The 27,536-nt window shown below is 50.6% G+C and overlaps 1 protein-coding gene across 3 annotated transcripts in view; it reads left to right on the forward strand.

The window, feature by feature from the left end:
• COL5A1 (collagen type V alpha 1 chain) overlaps positions 1 to 27,536 on the forward strand; it is a 146,942-nt gene that overhangs the window by 86,748 nt on the left and 32,658 nt on the right. For all 3 annotated transcript variants that reach the window (XM_061476915.1, XM_061476914.1, XM_061476913.1), the window contains 21 exons: positions 2,989 to 3,063; positions 4,575 to 4,667; positions 6,465 to 6,521; positions 6,660 to 6,713; positions 7,307 to 7,360; positions 8,156 to 8,209; positions 9,054 to 9,107; positions 9,973 to 10,026; positions 11,431 to 11,475; positions 13,751 to 13,804; positions 14,999 to 15,043; positions 15,652 to 15,705; positions 16,292 to 16,336; positions 17,122 to 17,175; positions 17,942 to 17,986; positions 19,571 to 19,624; positions 21,543 to 21,587; positions 22,676 to 22,729; positions 22,829 to 22,936; positions 23,539 to 23,592; positions 25,149 to 25,202. In XM_061476915.1, the coding sequence (XP_061332899.1) occupies positions 2,989 to 3,063; positions 4,575 to 4,667; positions 6,465 to 6,521; positions 6,660 to 6,713; positions 7,307 to 7,360; positions 8,156 to 8,209; positions 9,054 to 9,107; positions 9,973 to 10,026; positions 11,431 to 11,475; positions 13,751 to 13,804; positions 14,999 to 15,043; positions 15,652 to 15,705; positions 16,292 to 16,336; positions 17,122 to 17,175; positions 17,942 to 17,986; positions 19,571 to 19,624; positions 21,543 to 21,587; positions 22,676 to 22,729; positions 22,829 to 22,936; positions 23,539 to 23,592; positions 25,149 to 25,202 (1,206 nt within the window). The remainder of the gene's footprint in view (positions 1 to 2,988; positions 3,064 to 4,574; positions 4,668 to 6,464; positions 6,522 to 6,659; positions 6,714 to 7,306; positions 7,361 to 8,155; positions 8,210 to 9,053; positions 9,108 to 9,972; positions 10,027 to 11,430; positions 11,476 to 13,750; positions 13,805 to 14,998; positions 15,044 to 15,651; positions 15,706 to 16,291; positions 16,337 to 17,121; positions 17,176 to 17,941; positions 17,987 to 19,570; positions 19,625 to 21,542; positions 21,588 to 22,675; positions 22,730 to 22,828; positions 22,937 to 23,538; positions 23,593 to 25,148; positions 25,203 to 27,536) is intronic.

Consider the following 27,536-nt stretch of genomic DNA (forward strand, 5'->3'; position numbering starts at 1 on the left):
GTAATATTGGCCAACACTCATTTAGCTCTGTTTTATTCGTCGTGTCAGTTTGTTCGTTTATCCCACAGCACAAAGAAGAACTTGTGCCACCGGGCAAGCTGCGGAGCGCTGGTTGTGGGAGGTTTCGGAGGACTCGTCTGGGAGGAGGGCGGTTTAGGGTGCCTTGGGTTTCTCTGAGCAGTGGGAAGAAGGAAATAAGGCGCTGAGGAGACCAGCAAGCTCTGTGATGGGTGCTCTGCACTGGAATGAAGAAAGTGGAATGGGGGAAATGTGCTCCTTTTGAACGTGATGAGCTGCAGCGTTAGAGCAAACTGCAGCTCTGCACCAGCTCTGCTTCTGTGCCTGGAAATCCGGGTATTGGGGTGCTCTGGGCTTGATCAGCTTGTCCATGGGGAAGGCTGATCACAGAATGAGAGCTGTAACTTCCAAGACCATACAGTCATTGTGTCCCAAAGGATTTATTCCCCCAGCGACAGGTTTGCATCTCAGAAGTGTAATAGGATTCCTAAAATCCTCATTGGGGTTCTAAAAGGCTTGATGTGTTCAGGGTGCCCTTTTTACCACCAGTGAACACTGCTGGACCTACAAGACCCCGAATGCTGCAAGGGATTCTGTTGCAGAATCTTCTGACCAGGGCTGAAAAATAGGCTGAGAGAGACACTTAAAGCAAACTCGGGCTCCCTCGGTACTGTGGGCTGCTGGGCACCCCTGTCACTGCCTGCTGCCTGAGGAGCCTCAGCACTAGCACTGAGGTTTCAGTGTAAACATTGCCTTGAAATATTGCATTAGTGTTTGCACTCAGCGTGGCATTTTAGAGCGCTGCACCAAATGGAAGTTGAAGTCCCCATCCCTGGCTGCTATATATCAGCAAATCTCTATTTACATAATGAGTGACACAGATTTACACCAGCTGAGGGGCTGGCGTGCTGCGTTTCTGAAAGGCATTCATGAATTTCAATTTACAAAGTGCTTTATGGGGTTGATTTTCCTCCAGCCCATTGCCCCCCACTGCTCCACCCCACAAGGAAGAGACCTCGCACACCCAACGTGGAGCAAAGGGAGGTGTTTATGTATCGAAACATTGCATCGACGTTTGTCAGGCAGAGTGCGTATAGGGAGATAAATAAGCTCATTCCTGATCCATCATTTGCTGGACTTGGAGTTAAAGGAGAAGAGAGAGAGGGAACGAAGTTTATTATAGAAAATGAGTCTGGCCTAAATTATTTATTGTGCTTCTGCTCCAGCAGATGGGCCTGGCCCCTGCACCGCAGCAGCGGAGTCAAGAGCTCCGGCGTCAGCCAGGCTGAGCAAACAGCATGAATGCAACGTCGTGAGCTTGCCCTGAAAAATGGGTACCCCGGTGTGCTGTGCAGGCTCCCTTCAACACCCAGCCTGCTGCTGGGTTTCTTTCTTTCCCTGCTAGCTCCCTGGGCAGTGCTGTTATTCTGGGCTGGTTGTGGTGCAGCCCTTGGCTCTGCCCTGTAATTGTGGTGTGGGTCCAGGCATGGGCTGGCTGGGGCAGGGTGAAGCACAGCAGCCCTTCACCCCCACCCCGGAGCTGGGCTCTAATTTAGTGCTTGAGTGTTTTGGGTCCCTTTTAAAGAGGGATGTGATGAGGGGAATGTGAAGTTGAACGTGACATAGAGGGGAGGGAAGAACAGGGAGCAAGAAGATGCACCCACATCTTGGTGGAAGACAGTGGGGCAGGGATAAAACACCAGATGCTTTGGGTTGGTTGGTTGGTTGTTTAAAACTGTTCTGATTTTTAGGGATCTTGTGACATGTTTCTGTTTCCCTTATCCCTTTCCCACCTTTAATCACCTCCCTTTGCCTTGTGGGGTGAGTGTGCAGCTTCCTGGGTCAAGGCCTGGCTCTTTGGTGTCCCTGTAGATTGTCCATAGATGTCTCTGATTTGTGGCAGGGTTTGATTTTTGCTTTTATTTGGTGTCTGCAAGGGCTGGAGGGCATCAGGCAGGTCAAAGAAAGCAGGAACTAACATAGGCACCTGTTGCTTGCCCTTCCAAGAGCTCTGCTTCTCCACAGAAGGGTTTATTATTAGTGTTTACTGATGAGGGGAGCGTCCAAGTACTCGAGCTTGAGCTGTTGGCCAGGCAGCGCTGCCTGCCTTGCCATGGACCCAGCACCAGGGTCCTCTTGGCCTCTCTGGGATGTGATGAGCTGTCTTGCCTTCAGCTCCTTGAGCTGCTGTGAAACTGTAATCAGGCATGCGCATTGAGTAGTTGGATGTCATCCTCATTGCATGTAGGCTTGTTGGATGGATGTGCAAATTTGGATTAACTTCAACTTCTTGCCAAGTACGCAACGGGGAATACAAATAATCTATGGGCTGTCTAAGGAAAATTGGCCATATTTGATTATTTATAACTTCATCAATAGATCTTTTACTGCATGCTTGTTTCTTTAGTTGAGTTAAAGAGACTCAACTGATGTTAATCAGCACAGCTCCATGGAGATCCTCAGAGTCCTGCTGATTTACAGCCATTGACAGGATCACTCACTCCACTGTAGATAGAAGTAGCCTCATAGGACTAACAGAAAGACAGAAGAGAGAAAAATGCAATGACCCAGACGACTGAACATGTGCAGAAATGCATTTATCTTTCCACGTTTCTATCTCACTGAGTTATGAAGTTTCATATATATTTTTAATAGGTTTTAACAGACCCAACTAAACATTGATTCCATTAACTTGGAACATTGCAGAGACTTTAATTGCTCACTCAAAAATTGCATATGGCAGACTCTGGAAATACAGAGGCCAGGATGTAACAAGAGGGAATCACTAAGGAGAATGTGGGCTTCCACAAAATCTGCCATAGCATTGGGATGCCCACACACTCATCACCTGCCTGTCAAGACAGGGAGCCTTTTGTATCACGACATAAACCTTTGCAACCATGACTACTTACATATGGACATGACTAAAATGACACCATAGACGTTTATTTCTATTCTTGTTTCTTGTAGGGGCCCCCTGGTCGCCCGGGTCTCCCAGGAGCAGATGGTTTGCCAGGACCACCAGGGACAATGCTCATGCTGCCAGTAAGTACAAGCATTTAAATGAGTTGGCTTCTTGGCTTTGCTACTGCTTAGTCCCTGTTCTTGTAGAAGTCTCCCATCTCTTTTACATCAAGGGCGCATTTTCCTTGGTGGAAAAGATGGGTCCAGATGGTTGCCCTGGTAAATTTACTTTCTGGAAAGCACTGTAACTTCTGCATTGGTCAGAAGCACAGGGCAGCTAGGTCAAAACTTCCAGAAGGGATGAATAAGCTCAAGTGTTTGTGACTGGGCATGGTGCTGGAGAATAAGAGTCATAAAGAAGCAACTGAAGACAATTCCAAGAGCAGAACCCTTCCTCCTGCCTCAAACCACTTCAAAGCAGGTGCTACAGTTGTAAGCACCTGAATGAACTGGTCTCTTCTGATGGCCTGTGCTTAATGTGCATTGAAGCCAGCAAGTACCAAGTCAGCCTTCTTGGTCCTGGGATGCTTAAAGGAATAGTTATATTTTGTGTCTGCTCTGATGGGAGAAAACCCCATGGAAACCAGCTGCTGCAAATGAGTGGTTAGGTACCAAAGGGGAAGAGTCTTTAGTGAAAAACCACAGTGCTCTTGTCCGGGCTCCAAATGGGAGGGTGATACTTGTGTAGGCTCCTGGCAGGGTGCCTGGGACAGCTTGGGCCGAGTGCTCAACATGGAGCTTAGCTGGCCATTACAATAGGTTTGTTGGTCCCTACAGTAACCAACTGTAGGCCTATAAATTGCATCTCTTTGAAGCTGCTTGCCAAGTTCCTGTGGTCATGTACCTAGCGCCAACCAAGCGAAAGGCAGGGGTGAAACGGAGGTGAAAGAACTGTCCAAGTAGGTTCTGCAGCCCGGGGTCCTTCTTGCAAAACCCCAAATGCACCCCAAATGCACATGCAGTTCAGCAGGAGAAGGGTGTGTGTCCCGGGAAGTGGGCTTGTAGCTGTTGGGGGTGGCAGAGGCAGAATTAAACACAAAACTCCTTCCCCTTCAAGTTTGGGAAAATAAACCAGTAAAGCTTGGGGTTTTAAAGTCCTTTGTACGCTGAAGGATCCTGGCTTGAACAATAGGCCAGCCTCTGCTCTTTGAAGCACACTGCCATGCTTGAGAAATACAGCCTTTGTCCTGGGGCAGAGAGGCAGCTAGAGCCAAATAACCTGGTGCAACCCCATCTCCGGGGGTCTCCCGGCCAAAAGCATCCACATGGGGAATATCAGCCCTGTGAGAGCTTTGTGTTCTGTGTTGAGGGGTGGTGTGTGAGGTCCCTACAGCCCGGAGCCCGCAGTCCCTCTCACTGCGTGTTGCTCTGAGCTGGTACAGTCTGCTCTGTGGGCACGGGCACGGGGATCAGTCGGGGTGTTCCTGTGAGCTGGTGACCCAAGGGCACAGTGGTCCCTTGGATGGCATGGTCTGGAAGAACAGCTCTGGTGCTGGGCTGGTCGCGGTGAGCGGTTGTTGAGGGCTCAGGCCAGGGGGAGGCTGGAGGGACAGCAACCCTGCAACCTGCTTTCTGCATCTTGTTCCCATCAGTTCCGCTTCAGCGGAGGAGGAGATGCCAGCTCTAAAGGACCTCTTGTTTCAGCCCAGGAGGCTCAAGCCCAAGCCATCCTGCAGCAGGCCAGGGTAAGTGAAGGCTGGTGGGGATGTCTCTTGCAGCAGGTGCCCGAGGAAGCGGAGGAGCAGGATAAATGTGGCAGAGATGTCTTGCACCATCCACGGTGCTTGGGGCTCGCTTCGGCACAGGCTGTTGAGATAAGCTAAAAAGCAAATTATTTCACCCTTGAATGAAGGGTGTCCCTGCCCGTGGCAGGGGGGTTGGAACTCGATGATCTTAAGGTCCTTTCCAACCCTAACTATTCTATGAGTCTATGAACTAAAGCTCACTGGCATCTCCGCCCAGCTGGGGGGCACAAGCCCCTTTTAGGTTTATAACAAGGGTTTTGGCTTAGCTGATGCCATTCTGGTTTCCATCCAACCCCTCTCTTACAAAGGAGTTTGACCTTATACACATTCAGGTAGAGTACAGAGCGCTGATGCCACCAGCCACTGCATATTCCCGTCCATGAATGTTGCTCTGAGGATAATACCAGTGGGTTGTGTGTCTGGTGTTACCTTCTCAGTCCCAATTTTCCTAATTTCAAGCCTGCCCACAGTTTTCCATCAGCATTTTCTTTTGCTGGGAATGTGACCGGATGAGAGCTTCATGAGAAGCATCTGCTTGCTCAGGCTCTCTGGTTTTGTTCTTTGTTTTCTGCTTGTTGAAAATTGGGCCTGTAATGAAGAGCCCAAAGAGCCTCCCTCCCCTCCCTCCAAATCCTTTTTCTCTCTTTTGGTTTTGTTGGGTTTATTTATTTGAATCGATGTTCAGTTTAACAAACAAACAAATCCCGGGCGGCTTCTGGGCTGCGGATGAAAAGTTGGATAATTCCATAAAGGAAAAAACCCATCTATTTCTTGGTTAACTTCAACCTATTGTTAGATAATTCCAGCTGAAAACCCTGATACCAAAGCAGAAAGGGAAATAAATTGCTTTTGTGGGGAAGCTACAGGATGGCAGGAATGGAAGAGGAATCCTGCAGGGGAAGGACATCTTATTTCCTGTTGGGGGGTAGTTTTTCTTGTTATCGGTGTTAATTACATTTTCAGGTTGATTTATTCCCTTTAAATTTGGGTTTCATGAGGCAGCACTCGCTGTCCCAGCTGCCTGCATTTCAGAGCATCTCCCTTTTAATGGGGTGTTGTGAAAGGATGCCACAACACGTAGCATTTGTGCAATATTTATGTCATTCCAAGTGCAGTTGCGGGTAGATTTTAATTACTGGAGTACACAGATAATTACAACTCTTTGAGTGTTCAATTGTCACGAGGGAGCGAGTTGCCTGAGTGATGCTTTAAAGTGTGGACCAGCCCCATTACCCACCATGGGGATTACTGACTTGATGCATGGTTCCATGACTCCTCAATTACGGAGCTAAAAGCCCCCGGGTGCAAATGGAATTGTTGTTCTGTTCACAGGGTATTAAGTAGTAACTAAAGCAAGGGAAAAACTCCTCCAAAACTGAACCCTCAGGATGGTAAAGAAAGAAATCCTCCTAACCCGGACTGAGATCATATTTACCTTAAATGGTTTGTTGCCAAAAGCATGCATGTAATAGTGTCTGTATGTAATGATGGAAAAGGGGATATGGGCTGCAGAGGCAGCTTCACATCTGGTTTAGATGCAGGACCCTCACCCCTCCACGTGGCAGGGTCTGGGCCAGGGTTTGTCTGTACACACCCATGGCTGCCCCGTCCCTGGCAGCGTTCAAGGCCAGGTTAAACAGGGCGAGAGCACGTGGCTGGTGGCACCGTGGTGGCTTTGTCCCGCTGCAGCAGCGAAGCAGGGGCACCAAGTGAGCAACGTTTCTCTTTGTGTTGCAGCTGGCGCTGAGGGGACCAGCAGGTCCAATGGGTCTGACGGGGCGGCCAGGCCCCATGGTAAGTGAACGGGGAAATGAGCATGAGCAGAGCCATGGGTGCTCTGGTTACCTGCATGAATGGCTCTTTAACATGGTGTGATCCTTCCCTCTGGCTCTGCTATGGAAAAATGTAATAAATCCTGTTCTGTGTCCAAAGGGACCCCCGGGCAGCGGAGGACTAAAGGGAGAAGCTGGAGAAATGGGACCTCAGGTGAGTATGGGCATAGTGGGCAACCAGGAGATCTGGGGGAAAGGAGGGCATGAAGCCCTGCTTTAGATGCTGTTGTGAAGGAGCGAGTCAGTAACCCAATGCCAGCTGAACATGAGTGGGAACATCTGCTTTGCATATAAATGTATCCAAATGCAGACTGGAGACATAATTTTAAGCTAGCAGTGTAAGATTCTGCAGGTGGATGGCCTTCCCTTCCCTTCCCTTTCCTGCAGAGACATCCGTGGGGGAGTCCTGTAAGCATGAGCTGGGTTGGAGTGTGAGGAGTTTGCTGATGTTCAGGAAATTGTTCCCCCAAGCCGTAAATCCTGGAATAAAGGGAAATTCCCACTTTCTAATAGTGGGGGAAGTAATTTGTCTCCACTGCATGGAGCTGCTTGCAGGGCAAAATCTTCCTCGTGCAGAGATAGTCGGTCCTGAGCCTTCCCTCTGTATTTGGAGCCATGGGCTCTGCTTGAGGACTCCACATCCCGTTTCATAGCCCCGGTGACCCGGGCAGCCCCAGCAGCGCTGGGTTCCCCTGTTGTGCCTATGGGTGATGATGCAATTCTTCCTCTCTCCTTGATGCCTTGCAGGGTCCACGAGGCATCCAGGGTCCTCCCGGTCCGGCAGGGAAGCCAGGCCGCAGGGTGAGTGTCCCGGGAGCTGCGCTGGCGACTGCGGGAGCCGCGTTCCCTGCTAGAAACTGTTTCTGCTGCCAAACAATTCCTGAGCACCGAGAGCGTTGCACAAGAGCAGGCTGGTGGCCAGCGGTGCCTTGTCCAGGAGCTCTCTGTGCATCCGGGCAGCGCAATGAGGATGGGAGTTAAGGGCTGGGTGGTGTGGGGAGAGCTGCAAGTACGCGCTCCCCGTCTTTTGTCCTCGTTTTCTTCTCCTCTGTGCTGTTGAGGTTGTGGCTGCATGAACAACGGGCTGGTTTGGACAGTGCTGAGGTCTCGGTAGTGCACAAGGAGGGTCCAGGCCCTGGGGGTTCTGGAGCTGGTATAAATGGTGCTCATCTGCTCTGCCGACGTCCCTGATGCTGATTTCCATTTCACACCATCCTCTGGCTCATCGGTTTGTCAGAGGAAGGAATGAGAAAGTCTTTTGTGTGACCCACTTCTGGTTTCCCGAGCATATTCCAATTTGTGAATGTAGTGATTATCATCTCTTCAAATGTGCTGCGAAATGAGGATTTCAAATTAAAATCAAGGACCATGTCCCAGCATCCCCTGTAGTGAAGCAGCTTTGCTGCCATGTGTCTCACACCAGGCTGAGCCCGGGATGCTCCTTCCAAACCAGACCAGCACGTTTTCCTTCCCAAGGGAAGCTGTTCCCCAGAGAGCTCTGGCTTAAATAAAGCTTCACTCGGCCGCAGAGCAGAGAGCAGATGTCCCTGGTCCTGCCCTGCCCTTTGTGTTGGACTTTGCTTTTCTCTGTTGCAGGGACGAGCTGGCAGCGACGGTGCCCGGGGAATGCCGGGACAGACAGGACCAAAGGTACCACCATGTACTGATGTGCTCTTGGAATCCACATCTGCTCTTCAGCAGTGAGCTCTGAGGGACCCTTGGCAGGAGCCCACCTTGCTTGGAAGAGGTGGTTGAACTGATGCCAGGGCTCCATGTTTGAGAGGGAGAAGTTAGATGCACACCTGGAAGGCACAATAGCAATCCGTGTTTTCCTTTCATGTTTTTAATTGCTGGATCCTCTTAAGAATGAACTGTGCTCCCTTGGCTGCCGTTGGAGAGCAAATACTTTGGAGTGCCAATTATGGAAAAGAAACAGGAATGAGCAGTTGGAAATGTCCTAAAATACAACTACAACCCCCCCACCCTATTAACTGGGTGAGGAAATGGGGAAGGCATGGTGAGGAATTTTAATGCCCTGTAGTTTTATTTGAGACAAAATCCCTTCATTCAGCTGTGATCTGCTGGTGTTATCAAGCAAGGAAGAAGCTGTGCCACTGAAATTGAATGCAGAGAAAGTTTGCTCAGGGAATCGTGTATTAGAAGGTTTAAGTACTTTATTATGTAGATACTTAAAGCTGGAATAGATGGGGTTTTGATATAGAGACAGGAGACTGCAAATCATTTATCTGGTAAAGTGCTTTAATGAGCGTCGACTGCCCTCAAAGGAGGGATGCAGGGAAGAAGGGGAAGCAAAATAACAAGGAGCACTGGGAAGGAGAAGGAGATTTGCAGTGAGCAGAGGCAGAGCGATGCTCCAGGGCCTGCCAACAGGCAAGAGCTGCCCATTGCCCCGGGTGCACCTCGGCCTGTCCTCCCAGTTGTAAAGATACGCAACAGGAGGTGGAAGCGTGAACTAAACTGGTTTCTCTTTTAGGGTGACCGAGGGTTTGATGGCTTGGCTGGTTTGCCTGGTGAGAAAGGAAATAGAGTAAGTTACTTCCACTTGTCCTCTGGCCACTGTCTGGAGTGAGCCCGTGGTTGGGGAGTGCTGGGAGGAGGACAGCTACTGCTGGGGATGAGCCGCAGTGGTGCAACTGGGAGAGCGCAACCATGTCCCGTCAGAGCATCCCTCCCAGGTGCAGCATTCACATCCCAGGAAGCTGCGAGATCCTTCTGGGCCTGATTGAACTTGGAAAGGCTGGGGGGTGGGGGGGAAATTGCCTTAATAAAATGCAGACTGAAAAATAAAGCAAGGGGCAAAACCTGCGTTCAGCCAGTGCGGTTGTGGATGGAAGTTGCCCAAAATTATAATGGGATTTTTCTCTTTATAATTAAACAAAAGGGGAAAAAATGCAAGAGGCTAGTTATTTTGGCAGGCTGTTCATGCCTCCCCTCCCTAGAGAACACAGCCATGGCTTTATAAAGCAAGGGAGTGTTTGAACAGCGGAGATTGCATCATGATTACAAGCTACACGGGAAAGGGAAGATGGTGCCTTAGAGAGATGCTTAATCAGCCAGAAATGGAATAGCATGGCTTGGGTAAAGCAGTAACTGCAAAGCCTGAGCCCTGCTCCTGAAGGAGCTACTGCTCAGTTCCCCGTTCCCTGCCAGAGTGTTACCAGTAAATCCCATGAACTCTCACCCTGGAGGCCATCAGTCTGCCCATGCTGCAGCCCACACGTGGCCCGAGCAGGTACAGGGGAGCACATGGAAAGGAACCGTGAGGGCACCTTCAGCACCCAGGGCAGGCAGAAAAGTCACGTCCATCACCTGGTTTATCAGTGTTCCCCAATGTTTTCCATTGCCAGAGTGTGTCCACCTTCTCTGAGGATTTTTCTCCCTTCCCTTTATAGGGTGAGCCAGGCCCCCACGGACCCCCTGGGGCACCCGGAGAGGATGGGGAGAGGGTAAGTCTGTCTCTGGATTGGGAATCCCTTTGAATTCAGAACTGACTGCTGTAAACAAGAAGCAGATGCCACATCGGGCAGAGACGTGGCAAGAGCAGCCGGTCTCCTGCTGCTGGTCCTCGTGTCCTGGGGATGCTGCAGATGGCCATGGAGAGAGGGAGGGAGCAGGGAGGTGGGAGAGGAAGTGAAAAGGAGAATTTGTGTTTAAAGATCTGCTCAGAAAAGCCAGGTCTTCTTAAAAGAATGAAATAACAAAAGAAAAATGATCATCTTCCAGGTGAGCAAGCATCAGCTCTGATGTTCAAAGACCCAGCAGATTGCAGCAAGGCTTGGGGAATAGAAATTCCAGACTGAAAGGGAATCAAAGATTAAATTGTTCCCTTCTCCTTCCACGCTGTTTAGTCAATAGTCACAGGCCTTTAGCAAAGCTCACATTAAGTGGTTGTAGGTCTAGAAGGGCTGGTTTAAGGGGAGAGATTGCAAATGCTGAAGCAGTGCCTGCGAGGAGCTTGTGGTTTAACCAGAGGAGCGTGTATGGATTTCCCCTGCTCTAATCCCCTTCCACGATGTTTTCTCTCCACCTCTGGCTGTTTGTTTCCTCCGGAAAGCACAGATAATAACACATTCCTCGCCACGAGCTTGTGGGGAGAAATTAGCTGTGGCTGTAAATGCTTTGAAGGCGAAAAGACCAAACCCGCGTCCTGTGGGGGAAGAACGAGTGTTGGGAGAACTTTAATCCTAAAGAGCAAAACAAACCATTTGAGGTGTGTGGAGAGAAGCTCCGAGGGCAATGGCTGGAAGGAAGAGCATGGATTTCGGCAGCAGAAGAGGAGGGTTTACAAGGGCTGGCTGCTGGCATTGATTTCCTATAGGGAGCCTCAGGGTTTGGCGATTTAAAAGCAACTCAGGGGAAGAGCCAGGTCATCCTCGTGAGGGATCCGTGGGGCACCAGAAGGAGATAGGGAGTGGAGGGATGAAGAGGTACCCCTTTGCTGCCTCTGCTTTATCTGAGGAGCTCTGATTTGGCTCAGTCATATTGAGGGAGCTGCTGCCATACTCGCCTGTCGTTCAGCATGGGACTGTCTTGTGGTTATTAACTCACATGCCCCGAGTTGTTTCTGCGCTGCCCTTTCTGTTACCAAAATCCATCTGTATAAACCTCGACATGAATTACGACGTCTCCCTGCAGCAGTTCTAATCCTTGCTAAATTCTGCCCACGCAGGATTAGTCTCCAGGCTTACGAGGCCTCCCTTATGCACGGCTGCCCCTCTATTACTCCGGGGAAGCTGGCGTTCTGTGTGAATACTGTTTAACAAGAGTGAAAAACCTGTGATGTGACTGAAATATAACTGCCTTGTTCTGTCTCTTGTGCCATTTCCCTCTGCGCCTTCGCTGCTGACCAGGGAGATGATGGAGAAGTTGGACCCAGAGGTCTACCTGGAGAACCCGTGAGTATCTTCTCCTTTGCCTTGATGTACAGTGGCACTGCTTTGGTCAAGGTCTTGACATGGTAGCAGTGGTTTTAGTGGTTCTGTGGGACAGCTCTTCTGGTGCTGAGGTCCTCAGTGACTCCCTTTAAGTCCTGACAGGACTGAGCTTGAGGGGACTTTGAGCCCTGACTTCAGTGGGGTCAATATTCACCTCACAGTGCACGAAACTGCAGGAACCTGCAGTCTGTGGCTGCTTTGGCCCCCCCGTGCTGTGAACACCAGAGCTGCTGAGGCAGCGCGAGAGCAGGAGGGAGCTGCTTGGTACCAGTAAGGTTCAAAGATGCAGGTGCTGTTGGACAAAAACCTCTTGACCAGCAGCATAACAAATGCTTTCAGGGAGCTTACCCCTGAAAGGAAACAGTTGGGGTGTCAATTTGAGACTCTAAAAATACATTTTTTCCCCCAGTACTATTTTTTACTTTATTGGCAATGGTAAACTCTGCTTCTGGCTGGCTGCAGATCTCTGTGTGTAGTACAGTTGTTGGGTGCTGATTTCATCCCAGATGCATTTCTTTTGTTACAAAAAGAACGTTATCTACCATTTCCCATCACTTTTGCTTTCAGAATGGCTTATTTTGTTGTTCTGAGGCCCAGCATGGTGGCCTGGGAGTAACTGATGGGAACATTTGGACACACTTCATGTGAGAAAGGGAAGGGCTGGCATTTACGGACTCACTGGAACTAAATCATAGACAAGTTGTCTGATGAACTTCTAGGAAAGATTAATCAACTGAGCTGTCTCCTTGGCACATGTCTAAGCAATAACTTCTGGGTTATTAACTTCTTAAAAGCATTTATGTGCTCAGGTAAGACAGTAACAAAAGAGGAACTTAACTGATGGTAATGCATGCAGGGAAGGTCACGTTTATTTCAGCAATGCGAGTAAAAATATCTGCGATGGCCAAGAATGAAGGCACCAGGGGAAGCTTTTTGTCGGGGAAGCTTTTTGTCATATCTACACCCTAAATGTGCCCGTTTGCCTCTTTGTCTGCCCTCAGCCAAAAGAGGCTCTTCCCAATTTCATTGGTAACTGAAAGCAGTGGTGGGACTTCAGAATTGGTTTCTCTTCATCCTGCTCGTTTCTTTGTGATTCCCATCACTGGGTGATACAGCAGAGTATCAGCACGGGCTGTGGCCCATGAAGGTCTCTGGTGCCGGGGGCAGATTTCCTGGTGGATGCATCCAATTTTTGCTGCGTTTTTTCCAGGATCAGAATCCCTGCAGTATCCAGGATCAGACTTTGTCTTAATGTCTCCTTTATTATCCTGTACCATTTCATTTTAATTCCTCTGTTCTCTCTGCATCATAAAAAGAGGGACATATAATATTTGGGCAGACAGATAAAACTGCCCATCAGTCAGGAATGATTCTGCTCTGGGACAGTGAGCAAGCACCATCCTTGTAAATGTCCCGAGTTCTCCTATGGTCCCTCATTTAAGCAAGGGCCTGTGTTTAATTGTGAGCTTCCAGATTCACAGCTGAGGGCACACAGGTCCCCATCCCATTCCTTTTACTACAAATCCCCCTGAAGGCTCCAGGTAGAGGAGATGCTGGTATTTGCAAAGCTTCCTACTGAATGAAGACAAGTCCCCTGCCGTGTCTGTGCTCATTCAGTGTGATGCTCCATCCTGCCCCTTTCCCTGAAGGTGATATGAGGTTAAAGCTGGTGAGAAAGCCAGAAATGGAAAGGAAACACCGTGATTCCGGGAGTCCTGGGTGGTTAAGGCTGAAGAACCAAATGCCTTTGGAAATGCACATTTATGCTGCAGGCTGAAAACCTTTCCCAGCCTTGCTGAGTTGTACAGATGTGTCAGTGCTAAAATTAAATGTGGGGAGAATTTGAATGCAAACCCCATTGCCCCAGTAATAGCATCGGGTCATCCTTCAGACACTCCCTGGCTGGAGTGACTTGGCTGTGAAGGGGTTTGTGTCGTTGTGTGCATTATTACAGGGTAACCCAGGAGTATGATTACATTAGTAATAAAATGTTGGTTTAAGCAGGTCTTCTTCTAATCCTAGGGTTAGAATGCTAGGTGTCTGTGCCTGTGTTATTTATCTTTGCAGCTCAAGGATAGGTGCATACAGGATATCTGTTACTGGTTTGTAAACCAGGAGAGCTGCTGGGACAGCGAAAGCAGCAGGGGCATTGCTGTGCCAGCCCCGGTGATGCTCATCCCGCTCCAGCAGCACAGAGGGCTCCAGGATCACTAATTCCATCTGCTTCCCCCAACAGGGACCCCGAGGACTGCTGGGACCAAAGGGGCCGCCAGGACCCCCAGGGCCACCGGTGAGTTCCTGGGGCTGCTGCCCTCCTCGGGCAAAACACCCTGTTCCCGTTAGTCATCCAAGCAGATAATGCAGCTGCATAATCTCACACATCTGTGCAATGAAAAGCATGGTATTCAAAAACACGGTTAAAGCTCCAAGTCCATTTTCTCCCCCATTTTCAGTGGTGTCACGTCCATTTAAAGCAGCTCAAGATTTGGGGCACCTGAGTAAATATTAATGCCTTGCTCAGGCTGAAAGGGAAGAATGAGAGTTATTAACACAGCAGCTTTGCCATTAACTTCTGCCTGAGGGCTGGTGGGACTTTGAAGCAGTTTGTTCGTATTTCGGGCAAAAGCCAAGGGAAGAATGTGCTGTTTCTTATCCAGGAGACAGTCACCTTGTCTGCTGTGCGCTGCTGGGAGCACTGACACGGGTGCTCTCCCGTAAATCACTGCAGCTCGCTGGAGTCCCAGAACTTAAAAACCAAACCCCAGGCTGCTGCTGGGGCTAAAGGGGTCAGTGTGTAACGGGGAGCGTTGTAAAGCCCTTCACCCCTCCTGGGATGCGAAGGCATCTTCACGTTGAGCTCCTACCCCTGCTGAAATTTAATGAGGGTTCAGGATCTGCTCCAAAATGTACAAGCACCCTGTTACAGCCTGTATCCTGCTCAGCCCCAGAGCAAAACAGCGGCAGGGGAAGCCCCAGCAGGGCATCTCCAGTGGACCATGTGCTTGTTACCCCATTAATAGATGCTCAGGACCTGTTTGACCCCAGCTGCCTTTTGGTTTGGCATAAGGCAGCACAGCCCCATTGCCTTCACCTGCTGCCTCACTGAGTGATGCATTCGCATCCCAAGTGAGCTCTTTTCATAGAATCCCCGACTGGTTTGGGTTAAGGGACCTTAAAGCTCCTCCAGCTCCAGCCCCTGCCACGGGCAGGGACCCCTTCCACTGGAGCAGCTTGCTTCAAGCCCCTGTGTCCAACCTGGCCTTGAGCACTGCCAGGGATGGGGCTTTTCCTTTTCATTTGCTGTTCCACGCCTTGGGGGCAAATCGGCCGCTTTACCAAACACCTTTACAAAACCGTGCCCTTTCCCCCTGGTCCAAAGGGCTTCCCCATGTCTTTGTGGGTTTCTTTTTATGACCAGTTCTCTGCTTTTGTGGTGCACAAAACCAAGATCTGTCCTTAGTGCTGTTCCTAAATCCTTCCGCAGGGTGTGGCTGGTATGGACGGACAAACTGGTCCCAAGGGCAATGTGGTAAGTTTTCACTGCGAATTTTACAGGCAGTTGAGGTATTATATAGAGTGAAATGTAAAATGGCCTCTATTAAATTAGATTTTCTAATTGCTTTGTAGCCTGGTCTACATTCCTACCAGAGCCTGTGAAAACCACAGAGGGTATCTTCCTGCAGCAAATGGATGTTAATTTATTATAATTTCTGATGGAATTACACATTATTTCCCCATGAAAGATCAAACATTTTCATTGAGATGTGTGTTGTTCTAATGAATATCAAAATATAGTAATTTAACTGAGAAGAAAAAAAACCTTTGTGCTTCATTCTTTGTACTGATGGGATGAAATGAGCTCCCTGCTCGAGAGCCAGTGCAGAGGCAGGGAGTGTTAGAGCCCTGCTCAGCTCCTTTGGGCTGCGTGTCCATGCAGAGAAGTGAGTGTGCCCTGAGATCGTTTCCCCCCTTCCTGTCCCCCTGCAGAGAGAGGTTGCTTCCCTTTCCCAGGAGCTCTCAGCTCCCAGCAGGGGGTTAGGGAGGGTGCTGGGATGCTGCACAGGGGCAGGAGCCGGAGGAAGCCCCAGCTCCGCTCTCACCTCTGCTGCCTTCAGCTCTGCCCTTGTCTCCTCGCAGGGTCCTCAAGGTGAGCCGGGTCCCCCAGGACAACAGGGCAACCCGGGTGCTCAGGTAAGAGGAAAACTCCTTTTCCATGGGTAGGGGAAAGGAATGATGGTTTAGAACAAGCGCCATTCCCCCACCAGAGACAGGACCAGCACTATGGAGGTTTGCTGGGAATTGGCTTTATGATACATCGCTGGCACAAACTCTCCCTGAAAACACTCCCAGTTTCACATCCCCTGGTTCTCACCTGGGTTTTGCTCCCGTGAGGCAAAGACAGACCCAGGTCCAGGCCATCTCTTTGGCCAAGTCACATCTTGTGGCTCATGCCTGACTCTTAGGATCTCAAGGTCCACTTGCTCTGCAGCCAGATGGGTGGCAGAGATGTCCAGGCCTTGCTGCCAGCCTTCTCCACAGCTCTCAGCAAGTCTCACCTCTTAGAGCATCCCTTTTCCATCCTGGGGCCGAGCGGTGCAGCTCCCTGGGGCAGCAGATGAATGTTATCGTCTCTCACAGACATGTTGAGAATGAATGGACCTGGGGTAGTCCCCAGCCGTGTCAGGCACTAGAATCATGCTCAGCTCTGGCACTGCCAAGATGCATTTGGAAGGAATGACTTGTTCCTTAATGACCCCCGTTTTTTTTCTCTTCACAGGGTCTTCCAGGTCCACAAGGCGCGATCGGTCCCCCAGGAGAGAAAGTACGTTTAAATCCTGAGCTCTGGCTTCAGACAACTGTTGCCATTGATATGTGTGTGCTGCCTCAGCTGCTCCTTTGCTCCATATGCAACATCTGTTTGCAGCCGTGCCTATGAAAGTCTAATGCCTCTCGTTCCAGACAAGAGGGACAAGAAAGCACGGTTTACCTCTAATTCATAATATTTGCATTCATTTCCCCTCTTAAGAGAAACATTTTGATGGTAAAGCACTAGGAGAGGATTGAAAATTATCTTGTTCTGTGGGCTAAATGCCTGGAAGTCTGAGCGGGATGGTAATGGGAAGAGCCCATGGGTTTGGCTCACTCAGCCAAGATCCCTCCACCTCCTCCCTGCCTGCTCCAGCTCTCTCTGATTTTCCACTGCTGTTGCTGCAGGGTAGCAGCACCTACCCCTGCTGGTGCTGGGCTGCAGTTATCAATAATTCTCCTGCAAGGGAGCATTATCTTGCAACTTGTCCTTAGACACGTGCAGCATTTGGTCTTTTGGCAGGACACAGCTTGATGCTTCGTGCCCCGGTGTTGAGCTCCCACTGCTGCGTCGTGTCTGTATGCACAAGGTGCTGGCACTAACACTGCCGCATCCTGAGGTGCTGGAACAACTCTGCCCACAGAAATAAGCAGACTCCCTACACCAGTGGCAGCTTTGCCAACAGGTTCACCTCTCTGCAGCCTTTCACAGCTAGGCAGAGCGAGACCTGTGTCTGAAAAGCTGCGTCCTCCAAGGTTCTGAGGCTCTAACCGTTGTGTGTGTTGATTATTTGCTTTTAGGGGCCACTGGGCAAACCTGGTCTTCCTGGCATGCCTGGGGCTGATGGTCCTCCGGTAAGTTGTTCTCTCCTGGGTCTCTTCTTGGCACTGGGGCTGGGGGCCTGATCCTGCACCCATCCGCCCTGGGGTGCACCATGGGCTAGTGAAGCACTTGAGCCTGCAAGGCTGGGTTGAAGGGTTTGAGGTTGAGAAGCTCCGTCCCTGCTCCAAGCTTTGCTGAGCCTCGCAGTGCAGCACTCGGTACTTCTCACCATCTCTTGGGGCCTCTCTTTCCCCTCCTCCTGTTTCTCCCCCCTGTTTCAGCAGGTTGGCAGCTCACTGAGGTAGGGATGCTCTCCTGTGTGTGAGCATGTTTCTGCACAGTGCAGCACGAGCACGGGGTGGTCCTCATCTTGCTCGGGGCCGCTGGGCACTGCTGCGGAACAGTGATAAGAGCAGGCTGAAATTGCATGTCAATATTGGATTCCTGCAGCTTCCTCCTAATCCTGCTTTAAGCATCGTTTGCTCCTTGCTCTAGAAATCGGTCTTAATCTCTGGCCTTTAAACCTGATCTCACTTTTACACACCTCAGAGGCACCTGGATTTAAGAGTGATAAAATAGCCACATCCCATAATGCAGATGGAAAGCATGGCAAGAAAAATGACATTTCCCACCCTTGGATTGTCATTCCTTCAGAGGAATGCTGCTTGCATCAGGGAGAGCTTCCTGGAGAGCAGCGCTTCTCTTACAAATAAACCATAGCTGCCTGAACGAGCTGTTGGCTGTGGAGCACCAGATGTGCACTAAACCCCTTTTCCTCTTGGTCTCTTTTATGAATAGGGTCACCCTGGCAAGGAAGGTCCTCCTGGAGAGAAGGGGAGTCAGGTAGGTGTCAACGTGGCCCTCATCACTGCCAAGGGGAAGGTCGCTGTGGCTGCAGGGGGACAGATGTCCACGGGGCTGCGGGGATGGCCGGGCAGCCGGGGGACGTGGGTCAGTGGCAGTGACAAGAAACAAACCTGGTTGAGATCTGGGAGCTGAGCCCAGGTTTCATCTCTTGAGAGTCTCTGCTGGTGCTCGGGCTGGGCTTCCCTGTGCTCCTCCCGGCTTTCCTGGCAGGCAGCTCTCCATAACGCAGCAGACATGAAAACTGAAACTGTGAAGGGACCCTTCCCTTAACCAGACACAAATAAATATCCTTCGTGCGCAGGGAATGAAGAAAATAACTCTTGTTGTGTTTCCCGGCCTCCCTTTTCCTCCCCCCCCTCAAACCCCTGCTTTAACAATATATTTGCGAATACTGCCGGAGGCTGGAGGCCCTGAATTATACAGGAATTATAGAGCATCCGTCTGTCGGGAGATTGACTCCCTGCCTTCCTGCTGCATCCCATTCGGTTGGAAAACATTGCATCTGTCTTTGATGGGAGCAGTTGGGTTTGGTGGATGCCAGCCCCAGCCGGGCTCGGGTGCTGCAGGGACCACGACCCATGGCTGCAGCCGCTTGTCTGGCATCTCCCAGGGCTGGGAGTTCAAGCATCAGGCTCTGCAGGGTACGAGGAGCCCGTGAGTGCTTGTGCTGGTGCTCCCTGTGCTGGGGGAGGTTTAGCAAACATCAGTGAGGTGATTTCGGGGTGCTGCTGGTGCTGCGGGTCTCTTCCAGCCGGCATTCCCGTAAGCTCTGGGGTGCTGTTGGACCCATGGGCTCTGAGGCTGGAAAAGCTGGTCTGTGTCAGGCTGGGAGATGTACAGGGGTCTGTGTCAGGCTGGGAGATGTACAGGGGTCTGTGTCAGGCTGGGAGATGTACAGGGGTCTTGTTTAGTTAGGAACTGAGCAAAATAAAAGCCAGCCAGGTTCAGTGAAGAGCATGATTCAGTTGCAGGTGTAAGCATGGCAGTGAGGGTGAGCAGGAGCGTTTTCAGGGCACGTATCAGGCACCGTGGTCTAGCACAGCTCCTGGTGTCCTTGGGGATTTGCAGTGCCAGAAGGGAGCTTTGTGAGCACCTCCTGTCCCATGTAGCTCAGGCCAAAGGACATCACTCCGAGGCTTGTGCCTCAGGCAATAACCCCTCTCTGTGATCATTATCATTGCAAGCTCTGCTGTGTTACTGCAAAACCAGCACGGTTTGGAAGAGGGGAGACAGCAGAACATGGTCTTCCTCTCTGAGAACTCTTTTCTTTAATCCAAAACACAAATCACTGTTATCACAAGTTGTTGCTACCCTGCCTCTTCTCATCCCCTTTTCCTATGGTTTGGATCTTTGCCGTTGGCTCAGCCCTGTGCACTTGCTCCAGGTGATGTTCCTGTAGTGCTCTTGGTAATCTGAGCTATTTTCGGATGGCTGCTGTCATTTCCATCCGGTCTAAAGCAGCCGCATGGCTGGGATATGTGCTTTGCACACACTTTCCTTATTGCTGCACCTTCGTGTTGATTTGTGACATTATTCTTGTTTGCCTTTCTTCCACCCCAGGGTCCACCAGGTCCTCAGGGCCCCATCGGTTACCCAGGACCCCGTGGAGTCAAGGTAAGGAGGACACAGAAGCAGTGTCCATGGCATTGCCTGTTCAGCTGGAGCTCTCCAGCTCGTGCTGGAGATGGACACTGATGGGGGATGCAGATGCCCTACCAGGGCACTTAGGACCACCTCAGGGTCCATCATCTTCTCCCAGGCCATGAGGATTACAAGTCCCCCGCTCTTCAATAACCCCTCCTAGCATCACTCAGTGCTTTGCAGGGATTTCTTTCATTATTCCTGAGCATGGCTCAGGCCCATTCCGGTCGTTTCCAGTTTACAACCAAAGTAAATCTCGGCCAGAATGTGAAGATTTTAACAAGGCTTGTTAATAAAACAAAGAAGCCCATTACTAAAACAAAGCAAGCTTTTCATGCTCCTGACCAAGACCCTGTTAGATGAAGCTGATGCATCTCAGCAATGTGCTCTTTCACTGGATTGAATTCCAGCCCTTTCCTTGTTCCTGCTGCATGCAGCACTCACATGCTGATGGTAAGGCTGTGGATGTTTTTTTCCCCATTCAGTAGTGGCCGTTATGCCCATCAAGATGTATTAGTTCAGGTGCAGATGCATCCTGCATCCCAAAGGTCCAATGAATCCGCAGGAATCTGTGCTAGCAGATACAAGCACAGCTTGGGGACGGACTGTGGGTGAAGTGAAGCCTCCTTAAACTCTCTTGTATATTTTTTCAATAGCAGAGACCCATTTGCTGTTCTGCCTTCAAAATTTAAAGGGGTGTATTTAGCCAGCACGAGCTTCCATCTCATTTTTTGCAAGGTTGCAGATTGAGATGTAGTGGTGCATTAGGGAATGGTTTGCTGTTGTGTTTACCATTAAACTGGAACTGTTCCACATTAGAGTGATCTACAGGAAGTCGTGCACCAAACCCATAGTGAGTACAGACAAGGTTTTGCTTCCTACAAGCAGTGTTCTATTAACTGCACAAGCCTCCAGCTCAGGAGAAATATGTGTCTCATTGGGTTTGCAGCTGTAAATAACTTGGAGCTCCCACCAGACCCTGTCCTGCTGCACAAATGTTGATATACTTTTAATTATACTTTTTCTTGACGTGCTGAAGGGAAGAACAAATTTAAACTACCCCAAGCAAAATACTGGTACTCGGAGAAAAAAACAACCAAAGCTGCTTCTATTCACTGTCAGAGCTGCATTGCCCAGTGCAGCTGGGCTAGGTACTGAAGGGTGATGTTGGCTCCCAAGAGGCAGCATGGATGGGAAGCTTGGGGATCCTGCAGGTTGGGCTGGTGGCAATAGCAGGGGGCAGATCCTGCCCACACTCAGCACCTCTGGGCTGAGCACCGCGGCTGATTGCCTTGGTGAAGCTTTGGAGGGCTTCTGCGCCATGTCATGAATGCCCACACTGGTCATGTTGCCTTTGCTTTTTTCCACGTTTTGGTCCCTAAATGTGCTTTATGAAAGACAGCGCACACAGACACGAGAACCATGGCAAGAAAAGAGCGAGGCTTAACCCTTGGCGTGTCGGACACGGTGCTGCAGCACGGCACAGAGATCTCTGACAGTGTGCTCAAAGTGGATTCACTTCCCAGGTGCCCGTGCACAGCTCAAGCATGGGTTTTAATTTGAATGCTTGAGTGATCTCAGCACGTAGCAAGGCATCTGTGGGAGTGGGCTGTTGGAAAAGCTTTTCATAGTGAGTTTTATCCCTGGAAACGTAACTCCTGGGCAGAAACCACCAACCCCACCTACCAAGTCAAGCTTGTGACTATAAGGTACTCGCTGGTTATCAGCTGGACATCAGCAGCTGATATTTGATTAGCAGTGTGTTAGGAGCATCACAGTTTGCAGAGATACCACTGTCAACATCACAGGAAGCACAAATCACTGTGATTAATGATTCTTCACTCTTAAGCTTACCTATACGTGTGTAACATCTTGTTTTATCTCCTGCAAGGGAGCAGATGGCGTTCGTGGATTGAAAGGCACCAAAGGTGAAAAGGTGAGTTATCACTGCATGTTTGCATTGATTTTCTGTGGCCTCTGAGCAGTTTTGCAGGCTGGTCCCTCAGGATGCTCCCCGTGACCTTTTATCCTGCACAAGAGGTTTCTCTCGGGAGCAGGGGCTGAGCACCCAAAGGACTGGTCTCCTCTTTGGTTTTGGAGAGGGTGCGTGCTGGGACCTGCTGTGATGTTCTGTCACATCTTGGCTTGGACCAGGGAGTGCTTGAGCTGTTTGTTGTGTCCAGCCGTCACTTATAGCTCAGGGGCAGTGTCGGGATGATTTCCCCATGACAGAATTTGGAGCTGGAGTGATGGAGTGGAGCTGAAGGGTTTGAGGTGTGTTACAGCAGGGCAGTGGTGCAGGGGATGTGCTGGTCAGCAGAGCAGCTTGTAAACCCCAAGCCAATAAGAGAATCAGCTCAGTCTATCTCTGTGGGTCCAAGGATGCAGTTGTTTCTGCCAGGTGATGGAGAAAAACCTTCCTTGGTCCCATAAACAGATCCATGTTCCTTCCTTCCTGCCCGCAGCGATTCGTCAGCGCAGCACAGTTTTAGCTTAGGGAATCCTGGCAGGGACCTTCCAGACTTCAAAAGTCTTTCTGGAAACCGTGTCTTCGTTGCCTACCAGAGGTTTGCTGTAGAATGAAATACATTATTGATTTAGCTCTGCAATTAAGTCTGCTTGCCTGAAAGAAATGACTGCCGCTGTCCTGGAGGTTGCCTCAAAGCGTGCTGTAAAACATCCTCCGTGAAAACAAACCCAGCTGTACTTCAGAAGTGCTTGCTTCTCGGTGCTGGTGAAGTGGTGTCAGTCACATCGGGCCAAATCTGTGCTCCTGACTTGCAGCCAGGATAGGATGTAGGGAATACCTGCTCTGACCCCTCTGGGACCTCCCTGTCGCACCCTGGCTGGGTTTTCATGTTCATTTGTGCGCACCAAAGGCTTACAGAAGCCAATGTGATGGGCAGTGCAGGGACCCAATCTTGTCCTCCCTGGGTAGGGGCCATACAGTGAGGCTAGAGAAGCTTTTTTTGCTTTCTTTTCATCTATACACCTTGTCTGTGCTTTCACCTCTTCACTATCTAGGGTGAAGATGGCTTCCCTGGCTTCAAAGGGGATATGGGCATCAAAGGAGACCGGGTAAGTCTGTGATGGATTGCAGCCATGAGGGTACTGCTGTCAGCAACCATGGGGTCTGGGACCCGTCTGCCCCATCAATACCTGTCTTGTCACTAACAGGGGGAAATTGGGCCTCCTGGCCCCCGGGGTGAGGATGGTCCTGAAGGTCCCAAAGGTCGCTCTGGCCCCAATGGCGATCCTGGTCCTCTTGGTCCTGCTGGAGAGAAGGTGAGTCTCAACCATGGGAGTCACCCAGGGATGTTTCCCTGTAAACCCTGCTTTGCTTTGGGTGTCCTGGGTGGGTGGGGGGGCAGTGCCCAGCATGGGGAGGGGGGATCTTAGGGCAGAGTGATGAAGAGGAGCTGCAGGGGCTTTGTGTGAAGGGGGTAAGAGTTGTTCCACACAGAGACCAGAGGAGACCAAAGGCTGATGGTTTTACTGCAGCAGCGTGACTTGAGCGTGTTGAGATATTGGTCCCTTTGGTGATATCTGCTTGGGTACAATGTCTTGAAAACAAGACCAGAGGAGAAAGATTAAAAAATTGGAATATCCTGGACTCCAGTCTGATCTCTGCGTGCATCCCATTGAAAATGAGAGCAAAACTTAACCAATAGGTCCCCAACACCTCTGTGGTGCTCACTGTGCATCAAACCCACTTGATTTACCCCAGGGAGGGCAGCGGGTGCTTGTGGTGCCCCAACAGCTTTATTCCACCTATATCATGTGTTCTGCTCTTGACTGCTCTGCACTTGGCATCTCCCCTTTCCGCTGGTGCAGCTCCTCGCGAGGTCTCCGTTGCTCACGCTAACACACTTCTGTCTGTGTTCCAGGGGAAGCTCGGCGTGCCAGGACTGCCCGGCTACCCGGGCAGGCAGGGCCCAAAGGTAACGCGGTGGGTTCGGTCTGGGGGAGTTCAGGGGGTGCGGGGAGCACAGCAGACACCGTGGTAGTGGATGGAGCCACGCTGAGGGCTCAGCCCCGGTAACGGGGCAAGGTGGGGCAGCAGCATCTCCACTGCAAGGGGTCCCTCCTTCCCGCCCGGGCAGGGCAGACTGATAGAGGGGTAAAGCCAGCTCCCAGCCCTCCGCCGGTGGAAACACCTGCAGGGCTGGCAAGGGAGTTGGAGAGGGGTTTTTGGCAAGGACAGGACAATGGGGAATGGGTTCGAACTTAAACAGGGGAGATTTAGGTTAGATATTACACATCCTTCCCGGTGAGGGTGCTGAGGCGCTGGCACAGGGTGCCCAGAGAAGCTGTGGCTGCCCCATCCCTGGCAGTGTTCAAGGCCAGGTTGGACACAGGGGCTTGGAGCAAACTGCCCCAGTGGAAGGGGTCCCTGCCCGTGGCAGGGGTTGGAGCTGGAGGAGCTTTAAGGTCCTTTCCAGACCAAACCAGTCTGGGATTCTGTGAAGTCAGTGATTGCTTCTGCATGACTTCAGTCTTGTGCAAAGCAGTGGGAAGAGATGCGGTGGGACAGGGCTGCAGCATGTGAGGGGGTGCAGGACAGCGCTGGGGAGGGATATAAACAGGCTCCATATGAGCTGTCATGCTAGTAGTACGTGTGACAATCCTTCTCCTTGCATTCTGTTTGGCATCTTCAAAGATCTGAGCTAGTGTTAAGTAATTAATCAAGGAGAAGAGCTAATGAATCAGGGTCTCCCTGAAATGAAAATAAACCTGCCACTGGCAGATCTGCACCCACCTTTACTGCACACCCACCCTGAGCTGGGCCAGCTTCAAACCTGCTCTTTAAATGAGAACTGTGAGTCCCACTGCAGAGCCCGAGGCTGCAGCCCCGGTTTTGCACGCCCTGGAGGCTTTGGGAGCTCAGGTTTTCGTCAACTGCTTTATTTCAGGAATCATATTTTATTATTCATGTGCATTGCTTGAGAAAGAACCCAGCCGAGCAGGCTTGTTTAACACTGGAGCCATCATCTGCGAGAGGTTGTTCCCTGGTTGTGCTGCTGATGGGTTATGTTTTAATTTGCGTTTTCTCCCTGGGATGGGATTTTTTCCGTTTCTTTGCCCAATTCCTATTCCAAGAGCAGCGGCCGCAGCTCTCCGGGCCTCACGTCACAAAGGAACGAGCCAGGAGTTAATTTTTTATGTGAGATGTGGTGACTTAGGAGCTCCCAGACGAGCTGCCTGTTCGCAAGCGCCCGGCGCAACCAGGACTTGGGCCTTCGCAGGGACTCTGAGTGAGGCATGGCCTCTGCTGCTGCTGGTTTTGGATGAGATGCGGTTTCTGAGGTCATCTCGGGTCTGTCCTTGGGTTTGTTTTCACTAAAGCAGGGTTTAACACAAGCGGCCCTGGGAGCTGTGGATGGCAGCGGGCGCTCGGTGCGGGTTGGTCCAGGCCAGCGGGTGCCTGGTGTGCATGGGCAGAGCTGCCCCTGCCGCTGCCCTGAGCCACTCACTCTCTCTTTGTTCTCTTCCCAAGGGCTCCATCGGCTTCCCAGGATTTCCAGGAGCCAACGGAGAGAAGGGCACCCGGGTAAGAGCCGCTCTGTGGAGCTACTTGGCTGATTTTCTTTCCTCTCCGAAGAAAGGTCCTTGGGCAGGATGCAGGGAATGCTCTGCCGTGGGTGGCTGCTGGGCTGGTGCCCTGCTTGCTCTTACACAAAGCGGTTGCCCAAAGAGGGTCATCCCAGGACCAGCAGGAGACTCCCAGTGCTGGCTGTGGGAGAGGAGGCTGCTGGTAGCACACAGTCAGTGCTGCAGACAGCAGCTTCCCAATTAAACACCATAAATTTTCCCTCAAGGTATTTTAAGAGACTCCAAACCTGGATCCTTCCAGCGCCGTCAGACTTTGCTCAGGGCACAAAGAGCATTTTAATTAACAGTAATTACTGGAGATGGGTGAATCTGTTCAGCAGCAGCAGGAACCATCTTTAGCCCAACTTGAGATTCAAAATGCGTAATTGGAAACAGTCTCACAAGTTTCTCCTTTTAATGAAAGCTCTTCTAAATCCATAGACACCCTTAAAATGTGGGGGCTCCATCCTCCAGACTTGTCTGCACCTCTCACTCCCACTCCACAGACTTTGCCTCCTAGTAGGGCTTGTCTAAATGCACTGGTGGTGGTTTTCCTTCGTGGAAGACAGAAGAATTGACAAGAATTAGGGGATTCAGAGTGCAAACATGAAGTCATCTTCTGCACCAGCTCTGCTCACAACAGAGGGGGTGAGAAGAGAGAGTGGAATTAGTTTCCTTTGTACTCTCATTTAAATACAAATGACTTCTAACAGACATGTTTGATAGGAGCCCAGAAAGTGTAAATCACTCTGCACTGCATTAATAACATGCCACTGAAATTTGGTTTATATCCACCCCCCCTTTTTCCTCCCCCCCTGAGTAATTTCATTTCATTCTGAACTAAAATGCAGCATCCCCATCCCTCCCTCAGCTCCGGCTGGGAGGAGGGAGCTGTGAATAAAGCAGCTGCCACAACAGCCTTGAATTCACTGTGGCTCTGTAATTACCACCCGCTTTATCAACTGTACAGCAATAAAATCCTTGGGCTGGATTTTCGGGTGGTGTAAAACGGCCTCAGCACCGCAGCGGGGCGGAGACGTGCTGCTCTGCAGCCCCCAGCAGCCGCATCCCTCTTGATCCAGCTGCTACTTCCATTCTGGTGGGATGGAGAGGCGGGTTACTGGGATGGGAAACCTGTCAGGAGCGGAGCAGGTACCAGGCTGCTGGTGGTTTATGACATAGGAGAAAACCCCAAGGGTTGGGCTGGTTGAATTCTGGCAGTGTTCAGAAGGATGAGGGGCTGTGCGTGGAGCAGGAGTGCTGGCAAGGGGACCAAGGGATGATAAGAAAAGACAAAACATCAGCAGCTTGCTTACTCCTATTCCAAGTGAGCTTTGTGCTCTTAGGAGGAGGCACTGAGGACACTTGGCTGCGCACCTGCGGGCCTCACACTTCTTCAGCCTAGGAACTGGAAAGGTCTCTTTGTATTTCAAGGTCAGAAGCTCCTGTTGTCCCACCTCAGGAGCCGAGTGGTGCTTGGGGACCCTGTCCCGAGCTGCGCTCCGGGGCACCGTGGGGCTGGCACCAGCAGCTCCTAATCTCTGGTGGAAAGGAAGGAGATGGGAATGTGGGGAGCAATGAGGGGGTTTGTGTGTGGGGAGCAGGGACAGGCACCCCTAAGGGGGAGCACGATCTGGCACCTCTGTCAAACAGAAACGTGTTGGTTTGGTTTATGGTAATTTGAATTATTTTTTTCTCTCCAACGTGTAATTGGGCCATTTCTGCTGTTTCACACCCGCTCCAGCAGCTTTTGCTTGGTTTAGCAGTGTATTTGTATGTGGAAGAGGGGCGAGAGAGACGATTTTCACAGACATATCTTGGTTAGGAAAGGGACAGCTTGAAGATCTTTTACAAATAGCAGAAATAGTGATGCTCAGGAACTGATTTGCTATCCTCCTTTTATTTTCCTTTCTCCTAAGTATCCAATATGAAAGAAGTGAAAAGCAATTATATACAGAACAATAGACTGAGCTGCCGTCCCACAGCGTCAGACCAAATGGAGACCATCAGCTTAATTCAAGCCTCATTGATTTAGGCTTGATAAATCAAAGAACGGTCTCTCCCTCGTAGAAATCTCCCTCTGCTTCTCCTGAGCCCACTAAATGTTTGCTGATGTTTTTGAGCATGTCCCCACAGTCAGGAAAGAGATGCTAAGATTTGCTTCTCCAGTGACTGTGGAGTAACTCAATTTGCAGCTGAAATAAGCAAAACCCATTTGTTCCTCTTTTTACCAGTGTTACTATTGTGCTGTTAAACACAGTTATGCCCAAAATAATCTGAATCCCACGATTCC

The sequence above is a fragment of the Pezoporus flaviventris genome, unplaced genomic scaffold, assembly GCF_033815535.1.
Source record: "Pezoporus flaviventris isolate CSIRO_AGI_PZ_B2104156 unplaced genomic scaffold, CSIRO_AGI_Pfla_v1 ptg000097l, whole genome shotgun sequence".
Lineage (NCBI taxonomy): Eukaryota > Metazoa > Chordata > Aves > Psittaciformes > Psittacidae > Pezoporus > Pezoporus flaviventris.